The following is a 15,794-nucleotide window of genomic DNA, read 5'->3' on the forward strand; positions in this document are numbered from 1 at the left end:
AAAAAATGTCAAAAAATGTTGACAAAAAATGGCAATAAGTGACAAAAGCGCCAAATACATTGAAAAAAGCGTCAAATGAAAGCCATTGAAAGCCTTGAAAGCAGAAAAAAGCTTTCAAAAAAATCGTCAAACAAGGTGATAACAATGTTTGAAACAGCGTCAAAAACGTGAAAAATCTTGAAAAAACGCATGGAAAAATGTGTCGAAAAACTTGAAAAAGTGTTGATTTTCAGTTTTGACCCGGGAGGACAACACGAGGGTCAAACAACAACAATGTATTTTGAGGCTTGAAGACTTGTTGGAGCCCTTGGGTTTTAACTTGGAAGTAAGGTCAGAAAAGTATACAGTATACAGTATACAGTATATATATATATATATATATATTTCTTTCATGACCCTGACCGTCTCCTGATGTTTTTTTGCAGTCCATTACAGTAAATAAGTGAAAATGTTTCCTTTTTCACACCTTTCCCTCCTAGGAGTCCAGGTGCAGGTGCTGAGCCAGGGCTGGCTTCTCTGATCATGGGTTAGTAGTTTAAAAGGGCCAATCGTCTTAGTAATGGCAGACCAAGTGCTACAGCATTGATAGAGTAGCTCCTCTGTGCCAGTAATAGGTTTATATATGATGATAGAAGAGAGATCAGACAGTTCAGGACTGAAGATATTATATTGCAGTGGCAATAATGAGCATGCAATATACTTTGAGCCAAGTTTACTGCCAGGTTTATTGTCTGTTTATTGGCTGGAGATCCTGCCTGTTTTATTAACATGACATCAGCTGTGCTTCTAAATATTAAAGTTGACTTTTACCTTGAGATTCTAAGATGTATGTTACCCGGCAGAAATGCAGATGTGCAGGTGAAAGCTGGGAACAGCCTCTGAAAAAAATATTATACAGAGTAAATCCCCAAATAGATTTAAATACAAACCAGTGAAGTCAGATGGGACTTTTGTTTACCAGCTACACACATCTTCTAAATCAAAATAAGCTTTAAATTCATGTCTTTGTGAGCAGGAATCATTCTAAACATGAACCATATAACTGCTCAGAGTTGTGTTATCAGCTGGTCTGACACACACATGCAAACATGCCTATACACTCACTCTTTCTTCCCAAACGCACACACACACACACACACACACACACACACACACACACTCTCTCTCTCTCTCTCTCTCTCTCTCTCTCTCTCTCTCTCTCTCTCTCTCAGTACACTGTACATGGTGAATTCTTATCCCTTGAAGCTTCTTTGAAAAGGTTTATAGAATCTCAAAATAGCAGTGTGGTCTGTGAGCACAGGGATTAAAAATAAGAGAGCTACTATAGAGCTGCTGTAGTGTGACATCACACAGACAAAACACACACACACACACACACACACACACACACACACACACACACACGTACGCACACAAACAGTCCTGCCATTGCCATCTCATTGTACTCCCCAACTGGGGCGTGAGAGAAGGAGGAGAGCAGGGGGGGATGACAAGAGAAAAGGAAAGGGAATAGGTTGGCAAGAGGTGACGAGAAGAAAGGGAGCAAGTAAACGACATGGAGGATGACTAAAAAAAGGACAAGGGTGAAAATATAAAATATAATAAAAAGGATATAAGAGAGTGATGCAGGGGGGAAGCTGTGTGTGAAGGAGAGTGTGTGACAGATGACAGTAAAGGAATAGAAAAATAAAGAAAGATATAATAACACACACACACACTCACACACACTCACACACAAAGAGAGCAGGTCCAGCTAAGGCAATTTTCTCATTGCATGTGAGACACAGGGACCTGTTGGCTGATAGCGACATCCTTCTGTTCCATCACACAGCACAGACAGACAACACAACACATCAACACTGCCGTGATGTGTGCTAAACAGCTGCAGCAGCTCTGCTGAGGAGAGATTGGCATCTCCAGCAGCCGTTACCAACAAGCAAACAACAATAAGTGAGACTCGCTGCCAACACAGACAGATAAACAGAACGGAGAGACACACAAAAAGACAGTTGCACAAGTGCTGTTACACTGTCAAGAATGTTTTCCAAAAAAAATGAAGCCAGAAATGTGTTTCTTTACCTATAAATAATGTCAGGACAAAACACGCTCGAAAAACAAGTCATAAAATAAACTTTGACATGGTTTCCAGTGAAATGATGTGTGAACTGAATTTAACTTTTTAAATAAGTTTTATTTAATGTGGCGTTAGATACATCAAGGCGACTAAGATCAATCTGCAAGTTAATCATGGCATCTCATAATTAATCTGATTATCTCCTCGATGTCATATTGAGTCTGGGCATCTCTTACAGAATCAGACAATGGTGCTTCCCTGTCAAGGCTTCTAACTGTCATGGTGGGCATATATCAACAAAGTCGATAATCCTCTGGTTCCTCCCATTAGTGTCACTGCATTGATAATCCAAAAGCAGTGTTCAGTATTAACCTTTCTGCTCTGTTCTTTGACTTTGATCTATCTCTGATTTATGTTAACATTAGAATATTTTAACAGCGCAGGTTTAAATAAAATAGAAAGGTCAGAAAACTTATACCTGTAATAAAGTTGTTTTCGGCTTTGGTGACAGTAAATATAACAGTAACAGGTTAGTTGTACTCTGTAACATTTTGCTGATTTTCACTTATATTTACACACTTATATAAGTTAAATAGGTGACACATCTTTTGCCTGTTATCACTGTGGCCAGATGCAGCAGAGTAGTTCAAATCCAGTGACATATTTTGCCTTCATTGGAATGTAAAAGGACTGCAGGGGGAGTTTTTTTTATAGATAAAATTCATTTCCCTCCCTTGAACTCTGATGAACTAAGGGCACTCGAGTTGACATCGGCATTTCGGACAGCCAAAATAGCTTCCCACTATAGGCACACAGATGACGCTGTGGGTTATTTCACATTTGATAACAAGTTGTCAGCAGTGTTTTGCAAAGGCAGTTTTCAGGGGGATGAGCAAAAATAAAAAAGTACTAACTCAGATGAGCTAGAGAAGGTCATGCCCTATGAAAGATCCAGGCAGGGCCTGAAAAACATTGATTGCCAGTTGAAAAGGGCACTTTGCACCCAAGAGAAAAAAGGGCAACCCATTCCTGCCCCTATGAATGCCACTGGTTGTCACCGTCAAAGCAAACTAGTGTGAGCCAGCATTACCACTGAAGTAATAAAGCAGAGGCTTAGGCTGTTGTGATTGTGCTGGTGTGCTAGCCAGCACCATGAAGACTGAGCTGTGGGATATCAGCTGTGACAGACAGTATTTTGCTCCAATTGCCTGGCCAATGTCAACAGAAACCAACTCATGATGATGCTGATGAGACTGTTTTTGTTTGTGAATTGTAAATCCAACACCAGTGCATATGGAGTTACAATGGGTGGCTTAAAACAAACAATTCAAGCAAGAATCATAACAGCAGGGTCATACCAGAAAATGCCAGAGCGAAATGTGTATACGTTCAAAGGTTGTTTAAGTCGTGCAACAGAAAACTCAGTTGGACAGAATGATATTCTAGCTAGCTGTCTGGATTTACCCTGCAGAGATCTGAGGAGTAGTTAATCACAGTCCTCAAATCCACTGGAGTTTAAAATTCCAACACAAAGAAAAAGGGTAAGGTAACGGACATCCGGCCAAAAAATTTGCAGAATTTCCGGTGGCAACGGACGAATCCCATTGTGGATATAGACTAGTGACGTAGTAACCACTCGCAGGGCTAATTGGTTAACTTCTGTAGCTGGTGAGCTAACTGCTAACACTATAGACAGTGAAAGAAATGGACACAGTGACGCCATAGACTTCGACGGAGATGGAGAGCTTGAGTAGGAGCTGTCCATGAGCGTAGAAGCAGGAGCAAAACGTTGCTGAAATATTTTGTTCCGATGCTTTCATGGACTCTCTATGGGCTTCTCCCTTGACTGTATGCCTCTATGTCCCCCCGATTGCCTGCGAGCTTCTCCTGACTATACAGTAATTATAGACGCCAAAATGAATGGCAGTCAATGGAATGCTAGCGGAAGGTGATGGCTTGTTAGCCTTGAAATCTCCCCATAGGAGGTACGCTTTCCGGATGCTCGCTTACCCCCTTGGCTAACACACAGAAAGCTAGGAAAATGCTAGTGCTAGTCAGTCACAATAGCTCTTTGAGCTTCTTTCTACTTTCTCTGCTCTGGGCCGTTTACCCTCCCCTGGCATTTTGTTGTTAGGGTTGTAAAATAGTTAACTCAATCAAGAGTTACTGAAATGGAATAAAATCTCTCGCTGCTAACCGGACAATAAGTCAACAAAGTTGTTGTTTAAAGTACTTGAAAGACGTACAGTATTTGACTCCTGTCTCATAGATGGCAGCAAAACATTCCACTTCAGTGGAGCAGTTTATACTCTGACAGAGATGGTTAAATAAAAGTGGATGGTGCAACACAGCTAATAAGCTTCAATATCTTCTGCCATTTTGGATTGTGGTTGTGTATGGCCATAATTGGTAACTTGATTATGTTGTTTGCTAAAAATAGCTAACACACAAAGGGGGTGTTAGTTGGTTCAATTGATCCTTCCCTAAAGCACAAATAGTGGCTATTGTTTGTTTGCTCCATACAGTATGGTTAGCCGCCAAGTAAATACACTCATTCTCCAAATTGGCCTGGTCTTGATAATCTTACAATAAATACTGCTACATATGCACTGAGGGACAGGGTCTTTGATTTATCTGGTGTTATAAAAGGCACCACAGTGGTAACCACTTTAATGGATGGTGCTGAACCTTCAGACTGGAATTCCACATTATTAGATGCAAATTGTTTTAGGGTATGTGGAGAGTGGGAGCAGAGTAGTGTGATTTTTCCTGGAGCCTAAAAGAGCTATTTTTTTCTTGAGTCAAAGCATTGCTGTTCTCTCATCCTACAAGACAGTGATCCATTCAGCAGCATTCAGATATACAGTAATGCAAAGCAATTTGACATTTTGTATTTTGTCCACATCAACGATTTTCCCAGAAAAGAGAAACTGGATCTCCCACTGTAGGCATGAGCAGGGTATGCAGACACGTCTTTACGTCTTTTCTGAAGATTTTTTCCCTTGTTATCATCAACATTTCAGTAATAGCTGATGCACTATGACAATGAAAACCACTTCAGAGACAGCAGGAAAGATGATTGCAGCAAATTAAAAGTAAAGTGCACTTTGGCAGGGCTCTGCATTTAGAGCCATGAAACCACAATGCAAACCCAGAGACGAGAAATGTAATTGTATTATTCTTCAGTTTTTGTTATCTTACTGCTGTTCTTCGGTTGCCTTCTGCTTGATTTTGAATTTTTCTTGGCATTTAGTAGCTCACAGAAGGTCTGGTCCAGTGAAATATGATTGAATCAGCCAATCATACTTTAAATACGGGATATTTGCCATCTTTTTCAAGCAGTAATTATCAAAGGAGGGACACAAACGTGTTCTACCTTAATGTGTTTAAAAATGTTGAGAATCAAAGATGTCATAATTGAACTTTATAAATCTGTTAGGTCTTGTCAATCGTATATCAGCTGGTTAAGGGCTTATCTAACTGCTTGACAATGTCCCTAAATCTTTTAAATCTAATTCAGCATCAGAAAGGTCAGGAGCGTATAAAAAAAAAACAGCTATATTGGCTGCAATGGGCCGTGTTAGTGACCACGTTTGACAAAAAAGACGTCATCAACAGAAAATTGAAGAAAAAGGAAAGGAAGAAAGTGTGGTGAAAGGTAAAGTGACTGTCTCCTGCCAGAAATAGAGTGAGCATCACCGTCCAAAGATGAAAAGCACTCAGAGTAAAAAAGGGATGATGAGGAGTCACTGTCTCATAGCCAAAACTACAGCAAATATTTAAATTGCCCTCCAAAGATGAAAACAACTCCAATATAAGACAACATTATGAGGAGTGATGCTACAGATCTGTTCTTTCAAATTGTAACCTCCACACAGGGCAAAGTGATACATAACATAAAGTACAAATATTCTTAACACAAGCAAGGCGCAGATTGGCTTCTGTCTTTTGGTTTTTGTTGTTGTTCCCAATTCACATGTTTGATTGGAAAAACAAATTAAAACTTGCATTTGTGTTTATGTGAGTTTGTGTGAGTTCTCAGAGTTTCCGTTCAAATAACACCAACTTCATTCACACTGCCGGGTAAAAAGGACCCAATTCTTTTTGCTCACATGTGAAACAGATTGGATATACTGTATATTATGAACATAAAAATGTAGGAAAAAACACATGTAATCAAATATTAAATACATTTGTGTCATCTTAATGCGCACATGAGATATTTTAAGAGATCTAAGAGATTTAAGATCTTTTCATCAGAATTGCATTGGCGTACAAGTTTATGTTCTTTCAGCCACAGACGATAAATACAAATACTTTAACATGAAATAAACTTCTTTGAAACTTCGATAACATCCATTAATTCAGTAATGTTGACGTTTGAAACAGTAAAATGGTATACAGGGATTAATTAGCAGTGTCTACATATTTATTTATTTTTCTTTTTTATTACATTTTATTCTATTTTTTGTATGGAACGATGTATAATATTACATAAATGATGCTCTTTGATGTACTGTACCAGTTATCTGAGAGCTAACTTGGCAGATGTTTGCTTCCACTACAGATGGAGTTTTCATTGTGCATTTAGGTTAAGTCAATGTCTGTTTACCAAGTCTATGTGATATTTATGCACACAGTATAATGCCGGCTGTTTCGAGGGTAACCGCCATATGACCCACAATATGGGTTCGTTTAAACTGTATATTCTGTATTTCTTTACCTCCCTCAATAGGTGCTTCAACCAACCAGAGAGTACACACTTAGCTGACTATATTTAAAAACACATCTTTTTCTTTCCATTTTGGCCGTCCGCACTAAGCCAGCATCTTTTATTTCACTAGAAAGATTTGTGGATACATCTGAAAACTCCTGCTGTGTGTTTCAGTGCAGAGAAGATAAATATGTTGCCCATGGTCATGGGGATGTGTGGCAGTAAAGTTATTGCTTCTGTTAACTTTCTGTCGCCTACTTGGTCATTTAGATCAATAAACGCAAATGCCAATATTGCCGATCACTCGATATAGGTGTTGGCATTAAAGAAATAGTTCAATGTTTTTGGAAATACGCTTTTTGGATTTCTTGGCAAGAGATAGCATCTCTAAAGCTTACCTAATTAACAAGTTACATCTCAATTGTACAAAAAAGCTGGTTGCCTAACAACTTCACAGTGACAACAAGACTCTAGGAAATCCCTGTGCTCAGGCAAGACAAAAACTCAACTTTGTACATCCCACTGCTTACTAGATGTTATGTGTAAAAGTTTAAGAAGAGATTTAACCATTTTTCTATTGTTTAGGTATTTTAGTGTGGACGAAGACCTTTACAAAAACTAAACTGAAAATGCTAGTGTGGACTTGCGTCACTTTCACACATAAGCAGGATTTAAAAATTAGCTATCTTAAGCCTGGTTCACACTGGACAATTTTAAAATTGTCGGCTGATTTTCCAATCCTGAGAGACCACACACACGGCGATAAAAAATCACGGGTCTAACAGTTTTGTTTGTACAGTGTGTGGTGCACAGCACACGGCAAAATCAACACATCACACACGAACCGATTTGACGCCCGAGCATTCCCAGGTCAGACAGGAAATCTCGCAAAATCCCTCGAGATCAAACGTGACTTCAGAGTAAACAATCATGGCGGAAGAGGATGCAGTGGCGATAATTTGTAGTTTGTTTTTAACCGAAAAAAAAAACATTATCAAAAGAAAAGGCGATGGTCAAAGAAGTGGAGACAACGCGAGCATGGACTATACTTGCTATACTTATCTCCGACGTCCACCGGACTTTCTGGTGCGCCATGCCGCCGGCTGTTTTGATTTGATTCGGAGCGGTCCCGACGTCCTTCCGAGCAGACGAGAGCAGTCTTAACACACCACACACGGCAGGATTATCTGATCAGATTATTTTACCATAATCGGAGCATCCTTAAGATTGTCGGAAGGGGTGAATCGGGGCTAAAATCGGCCTAATTATCCTGTCGTGTGAACCAGGCTTTAGTGTGGAGGCAGTTGAAGTCTATATCCACGGCGTTCCACTTCCGGGATTGCTCCGGTCCCCCCGGAAATTCCACCGGATGCATGTCTTTGCGTCCGATGTCTGTTTCCTTCCGCTTTCTTTGTGTTGGAATTTTAAACTCCGGGGGGATTTATGAGGACTATGGTAAACTGCTCCTCAGATCTCTGCAGGGTAAAGTGAGACAGCTAGCTAAACTATCTGTCCAATCAGATTTTTCTGTCGCACGACTAAAACAACCTTTGAATGTACACATGTTCCACCTAAACAAGTTCCTTCCCGAGGCCATTTTGCAACGACACCGATCCGTGCGGAGCTTAGCGCCGCCCATGACAATTGTGATTGGTTTAAAGAAATGCCAATAAACCAGAGCACGTGTTTCTCCCATCCCGGAATGCTGTGTAGACTAGCCAGACCCTCCTTCGCAGCGCCGTGGAGGAAGGTCTGGCAAAGCGAGACTACTTGACCAGTGACAAGGACATGATCTCTCACTGCCTTTCTCATCAACCACCAGTTGTGTTGAGTGTGGTGCCCAGTTAAGCTAGAAGGAACTGGGCATGAATTCCTGTGGTGTAAACGCAGCCAGAGAACCTTAGCAGCAGGCAGAATAGAACTAAATGCTGTAGTCTGGTTTAGTCATCATAGTAACCATATTAACCCAGCTACTTTCTCTTTCTTTCTCCCTCACACAGACACACAAACCCATCATATAATCTTGTGTCACAGGGGTTCAAGGCTAGCAAGATTTCCCAAAAATCATAGCTTGCTGTTCCTCTCAAAACCTGAGCCACCAGAGAATAACAACAGTGGATGCAAGAGCGCGGGAGAGAAAACGAGAAGACTGAGAGGTATGGCAAAATGAAAAGACAGGAAAGAAGGATGGGGTGGCAGTAGGAATAGAGATGTGGGGGATAAGGAGAAAGATAGAAACAGGATAGAGACATAGGGCTGGAGGAGACCGGGAGACATGAAGGAAGTAAAAGCTACAGAGCAGGAGAAAAAAAATGGAAGGTGAAAGTGGGAAAGGACTTAGTGAGTGAGAGTGACAGCAGTGTACTGTATCTTCTGAAAGTGACAGCAGGTGAGGGGAGCAGGTGTTAAATATTAAAGCGACTCAACAGAGAACCTGGCCAAAGGCCCCTACTGATATGGGACATCCCTGCCTGGGACACGCAGTCACACATGTGCGCGCACAGGCACACACACACACACACACACACACACACACAAACACACAAACACACACACAGACACCAAGGGTAGCATCCCACCACAGTGGCAGAGCAAAGCAGAAAGAACATGCATGTTTAATTCACAACCTTCCATTTCAGCATGTTCGTGTTCATACGCTACACACTATGACCCACAACCCCCACACACCAAGAAGTAGGAAGTCAAAAGACAAGATGAACAAGGTTGGCGGGGAATGAGTGAGCGCATATGGGGGGTGAGGTAAAGCCAACGACATTTCTTATTTCCCAAAGCGGTCCCTCTGTAATGGAAGTACAACATTCCAAACTAATCCTGTTCCTCTCCTGGGCTTACACATGCTCTCTCTTCACATCAGTTCTGTGTTCCCTAAATGTGTCTCTCATCTCACAGCACATCATCCAACTTTCCGCAGATTATTCCTGGCTGCTCCACACTGACATGCATTATAGGGGATGATGAGGAGGTAGAGACCAAGGAAGATTGAAAGAGAGAGAGAGAAGGAGAGAGACAGGGAGAGAGGTTGGACCCGTTGTGACATCAATCCTTTTGTTTTCATTTAGGAAAAAAAATGGGTTTGGCACAAATGGATGATTCTTTGACTTGTTCGGACTAGTCCAATTGGGGTGGAATTTATTTTGGACATTGCCGATTCTGGCAGAGGTACAAGGGGAAGTACAGTGTAAGCTAAAAAAACACTTGAAAGCAAAAACAATGTTAGTGTCAGCAAGGTTCATCCCTGGCTAGTATGTAGATCAAGGTTTTAAATTACATACAATAAACAAAGCCCACATATGCCTGTAGGTTATTATTTATACGCTTATTATTTCTTTCTTTTATTCATTCATTGGTTTATTCAAATATTCCTAACGCAATTACTATATGTGGATGTGCATGTGCGCGAGTACTTGTGTAAGTAATCTGAGGACATTTGCACACAGAGATCGATGGAAGGTTGTTTTTCCCCAAGACTGTTCATGCTAAACATCTGTGAATGCTGTTTATATGGGGGTCTGGAGTCTACTTCATGGGAATTGCAGTTGGGTCTACAGCAGGCAGCGGATGAGTGGGACTTGATTTCATACCAGGAGATAAATGATAGTGTGGACAAACCATGTAAGGTGGTGATGGTGACAGTCTGTATTGGGAGACAACTGCCAAAGTATACCCTAGGCCTGAAGGTTCTTCTAACACAGTGTATATCCATTACAAATATAACAGCCCATTGACCTGACTTGAAATAAAGACATCTATCCTCAACTGAAAAGCAGTTTGATTTGTTCTTGTTTCTGGGATAAACAACTTTGAAAAAACTGAGCTCAGAAATCACACTGGCCCTCATTTATCAACCTAACATAGAAACCAGCGCAGATATGAGCGCAGAAATCATCTTACGACAGGCTTCACGTGTGATTCATGAAACGTTCACATCACACCAATCACAGCGTAAGAATGGTCGTACATTGATAAATGCAGCGGCTGGAAACGATCGTAATTTAAATATCACGCCCCAATATATTCTGGGTTTTGAGGCCTCGCCCCTACAATTTACGACATGGCGAGACGTAATCCGGCTGAGAAGCGGCACTTTTCAGAGGTGGAGATTGAAACCCTGATATCTCAGGTTCATTTGCACTAACGTTTGTAGTTTTGTCAGCCTGAAAACTGATATTAAAGGCTGTAGAAAGAATGCGGAATGGAAAGAGATCACTGATGCAGTGAACAGTGTTGCCGTGGTAAATCGGACTCCAGCTAAAGTTTATTTAATGTATACATCCTTGACATATGTATGCTATAGTCCCCATAGTAATATACAGGCTTATATTGCAATCTCTTAGGCCTACATGGTTTACATATATTTAAATAAACACACAGTAGTGGAGTTTATGCAGTGTCTTTTATTTTACTCGTGTTTGTTTCATGAGTCAGAACTGTGAGGGAGAGCGCGTGTCCTCCGCCCTTGCTTGCGTACACGAGTTCAGACCAGACGTGAGATTTTATCGCAGCCTACGCTCACGTTCAAATTGATAAATCCCTTGCTTTGCGTAGGAATCGGCGTACGCCCGTCCTACGCCTGTTTTTGGTCGTATGCACGTTTCATAAATGAGGGCCACTGTGTGTAAACTCAAAATCTTGACAAATAAAAACTGTCCTTTCTAAAAACCTGAGGAGCATCATTGCAGTAAGTTACTGGTCTCCACAATCTTGTTTATCACAGTTTTTAGGAGGCCTGCAATGACTGCTCCTGTTTATGTGATAGCTACAGTAGATAGATGATGTCTCTGTGGCCAGCTGCTGATAAAAATTACATGAAAAATGACATAATCATGACAGTTAAGTTTGCATCTTTGCAGCTTAGCGCTGCTTTAACACCAAGTATTTCACACTCGCACTGCCCACCTCCACGTATATTCATTTATTTGGAGCACTTGCCTGCCTGCTCAAGTGCTTTTTCTGTATTTTCTTGGCACAATCTTTTTCTTTCTGTTTTTTGTTCTCCATCTAAAACATCATGAGTAGACTGCTACTGCACCAAGCCAGGATAACCAAAGTAACAGGAGATAAGATACTCATTTGTCACTTCTACTATAGACTTGATTGCGACATTAATGCATGTGTGTATGTGAAGACAGAGAGCATGAGGCTCTGCCTGCTCAGGCTTCAAAAAGCACAATATTGTTTGTTAGCCTACAGTAATCAGTCTAAATTGTTACCAGCCCACTGGGATTTCATTCAATCCTCCAGATTACCACCACACCACTGACAGCAGCTATGAGGGTAACAGCCAATAAGTGTTACATGAAGTCAGATTTCTTTTTCATAGCAAAATGTGTTTGTTTGCTTTTTTTTTTAATTCCAACTATTCACACCATTGCAGTTTACATGTGTATCATATTCTGAAATCATTGAGACCAAATATAGCTGACAGCAGTGCTAGAGGGTCAGTGTGATGAGATCACCCTCACAGTGTGAGTGTGTCAAGCTCACTGTCAACCTCACTTAGAGCTCTCATCACCTCCATAATGGCCTTGTTTCGCTCTGTCACCAGGCGAGATAGAAACATGCTACAGCACAGCATCATGACTGGTGCTGAAACGAGTCATTCATCAATCAATTAGTCAATCAAATGAAAAATAATTGCCACTTTTTTGACAATCAGTCCTTTAAGTCATTTATAAAGAAATAAATGCCAGACATCTGCTGGTTGCAGTTTCTCGCATGTGACACTTTGCTGGTTTCATCTGTTTTATATCATTATGAATTTGGGTTTTGGAGTGTTGGTCAGACAAAAAAAAAAAAAAAAACATTTTTAAGATGTCAGTTTTGGAACTGGAAAATTGTGTGGATATGTACCAATTCCTTTATTACATTTAATAGATTAAGGAGAGTTTAATCCCACCTTGTCTATCAATAAAGGCGTATAATGCAGCCTGTGTAGCATTTTTTATGAAAAGTAAATGTGTTTCCTGCAGTTGATTCCCATATATCATCTTCCATGAGCAGTTTTTACCATTTTCTAGCATTTTATAGACTAAACAATTCATGTATTAATCCAAAAATAATCAACACCTAATAAAAACAATCCTTAGTTGCAGGAACTGTCAAATATAGACCCAAGGGATGCAGGGGAGGAAAATCATCAATATGCTCTCACACCTTTTCCCATATTTAAACTGTCCTTCTGGCAGGTGCAGATAAATGAGAACTACAACGACCACAAACATCCCCATCTACCAACACTGCTTTGCAATGATTTGCTGACTCACTGAGCCTCTGTACTTGCCTGCCAGTGGGCTGCTTTTGCACCTAATATAAACCGTACAGGAATACTTTTCTATTTACAGGACAGGCCTGCAGAAACAGTTGCAGGGGGCTGGTTAGTTACAGGGTACACACACTCACACCTGGGAGCTGCCGAGAATGACCACACTTTTGTACTTTTGGCCACTGAGCAGTTCAATTAGAGCAGTAGGGGGTTAAGTACCTCGTTTAATGGCAACGATTGAAGGTGGGAAAAGCATAATTCATTTATTTTCCCTATCATTATACAGTCAGTGGGAGGTTCAAGCCAGTGACCTTCATGTTGCAACTTCACTCCCCCTAACCTATGAGCCAACTATCAGCTCTCTTACCTTCCTCTGTCTCTTTTCTTGTCTTATCTCTCTCACACACACACACACACACACACACACACACACACACACACACTGCATCCCCTATCAACAACTACTTCAAAAAGTATTGCTGCAGTTATTGGTTCCTGTGTTTTGACTGCTGTGCCCTGAGAGATTTAAAAGCTAAAGAACCAGTTGTGTTTTTATCAAAGCTTTTTCAGTCTGTTTGTCAGTTAGCGAGGTCTACAGAGTCAGTACCAGAGAGAGAATTCAGCTAAGAAAGAGATGTTCATCCCTAACTTTTCACGAAGCATCACACCAAAATAAAACAAAAATCCAATTTTAAAAGATATCTTCTCTTTTGCCTTTTTAACACTGGGAATCTATTTATCTGGCATCCCGCTGAGCAGCTTCTTTTTTTTTCTTTTTGGCTTTGCATGCCCACTTTTAGACCAAGCAGAAAATGCATTGTTACATATTTTAAACAATGTTTGATTATCTCTTGAAATATAAATGATGTTCCAGAAAATGCTGCATGTTTTATGCAAATACTTCTACTGACATTATGAATACTGTACTTTTAAATGTGAACTATGTAACCTTTCAAAAGGCTAATTAACATTAAGATGCTGAGGGTGATACCAGCCATCAATTCAGTGTGTTGGCAGTGTTTCTACTCTATACTTAAACAAAAAATAATCCAACAGAGCAGCAGTGATAGCACAAACAAGCTTCCAAAACCTCCCAGCATGTCATTTTCTAATCTACAACATGCTGACTACAACATCCTCGGACAGTTCATATATGTCATTTTTCATGCTGTTGCTTAACGGATTTTGAATTGTGAGCTGCATTTCAGGTGGAGTAACTTTCTATATACCAAGTCTGTAAATGGAAATAAGTGACCTAATTGCTAATGTGCCAGGACATCTGAAAAAAGTGTAGGTTGAAAAGTGTCTGAGAGGAGGGGTTACGACTCCCTAATCTCCAAAAACACAAACACTGTGTATCCAAAGAAACCAGGAGTATGTTTTGTATGTCACGGTCACTCACCTTGTCAGCCATAATCATAGAGGAGCCTCCGTGGACTCCCAGCACTGGAAGTTGCGTCTGAACGGAGAGGAAGTCAAGGATCTGGGCAATGGCCTCCTGATCGGTGCCATCGGCAAACACAAGGCCATGGAGACGAGTGCGTGACAGAAGCTCACACACCTTGGGACACAGAGAAACAAACTCAGGTGTCAAACAAGACTCTGTGTGTGTGTGTGTGTGTGTGTGTGTGTGTGTGTGTGTGTGTGTGTGTGTGTGTGTGTGTGTGTGTGTGTGTGTGTGTGTGTGTGTGTGTGTGTGTGCGTGTGTATGTGTGTGTGTTCTTATTTAACTATATTCGTGGGGTCCAAAAACCGGGAATACAGTATACTTGTGGGGTCCGGACAGCTTTGTGGGGCCAAAATGCTGGATCCACAAGTTTAAAGGGCTGTTTGAGGGTTAATACTTGGTTTTAGGATTAGGGTTAAAATTAGGTTATGGTTAGGGTGAGGGTAAGGGTTAAGGTTAGGCATTTAGTTGTGATGGTTAAGGTTAGGGTAAGGGGCTAGGGAATGCATTATGCCAATGACGGGTCCCCACAAAGATAGTGCCACGCACTATCTGTGTGTGTGTGTGTGTGTGTGTGTGTGTGTGTGTGTGTGTGTGTGTGTGTGTGTGTGTGTGTGTGTGTGTGTGTGTGTGTGTGTGTATGTGTGTGTGTGTGTTATATACAGCATGTGTATGTGTTTAATATTGGTGAACCTACGCAGCATTTCTCACCTGTGTAATCACAGACTTTGGGTCTGTCTGGTTGATCCTCAGTATTACCACGGAGACATCAAGGGCATCATCAGGGCGCCGAGATGGGCGGAGATCCTGATCGGAAATGTAGCGCGTCTGGGCCATGATCACACCCACACTGAGCCCTGGAGGCTTCTGGGACGCCACAGGCACCATCATCTGGGAGAGTAGGAGCAACAGCCAGCCTACTACACCCATCATACCCTGAAAACACACATACACAAACACCAAAAATTAACCCAAAGAACCACCTTGTGAAGAAACTGTGACACTTTGTCAATCCTGAATTTATGTTACAAAGCTCATATACTAAGGCTGTAACAATATTTCTTTACCTTGAAAGTTTTCTGCCTGCTATCAGCAGCCTGTCACAGGTGCAGGTAAGACATTCTGTATCAGGGTTTTCCCTGCCAGTGTTGAGGGTTAGGTGCAGCACCTGAGCCGTTTTGGGCAGCAACTAAGCCGAATGAATGTAACTAAAAGACTTTTCTCAGATCTAATGATGGTAGTTGGACTTCTTTAGCAAGTTATGTCTTTAAGCTTT

The 15,794-nt window shown here is 41.1% G+C and overlaps 1 protein-coding gene across 2 annotated transcripts in view; it reads right to left on the reverse strand.

The window, feature by feature from the left end:
- grin2ab (glutamate receptor, ionotropic, N-methyl D-aspartate 2A, b) overlaps positions 1-15,794 on the reverse strand; it is a 106,218-nt gene that overhangs the window by 62,524 nt on the left and 27,900 nt on the right. For both annotated transcript variants that reach the window (XM_031289083.2, XM_031289082.2), the window contains exons 3-4: positions 15,230-15,454; positions 14,474-14,632 (exon numbers count right to left, since the gene is read on the reverse strand). In XM_031289083.2, the coding sequence (XP_031144943.1) occupies positions 14,474-14,632; positions 15,230-15,454 (384 nt within the window). The remainder of the gene's footprint in view (positions 1-14,473; positions 14,633-15,229; positions 15,455-15,794) is intronic.

Source organism: Sander lucioperca, chromosome 4 (assembly GCF_008315115.2).
Source record: "Sander lucioperca isolate FBNREF2018 chromosome 4, SLUC_FBN_1.2, whole genome shotgun sequence".
In the NCBI taxonomy this organism is placed as follows: domain Eukaryota; kingdom Metazoa; phylum Chordata; class Actinopteri; order Perciformes; family Percidae; genus Sander; species Sander lucioperca.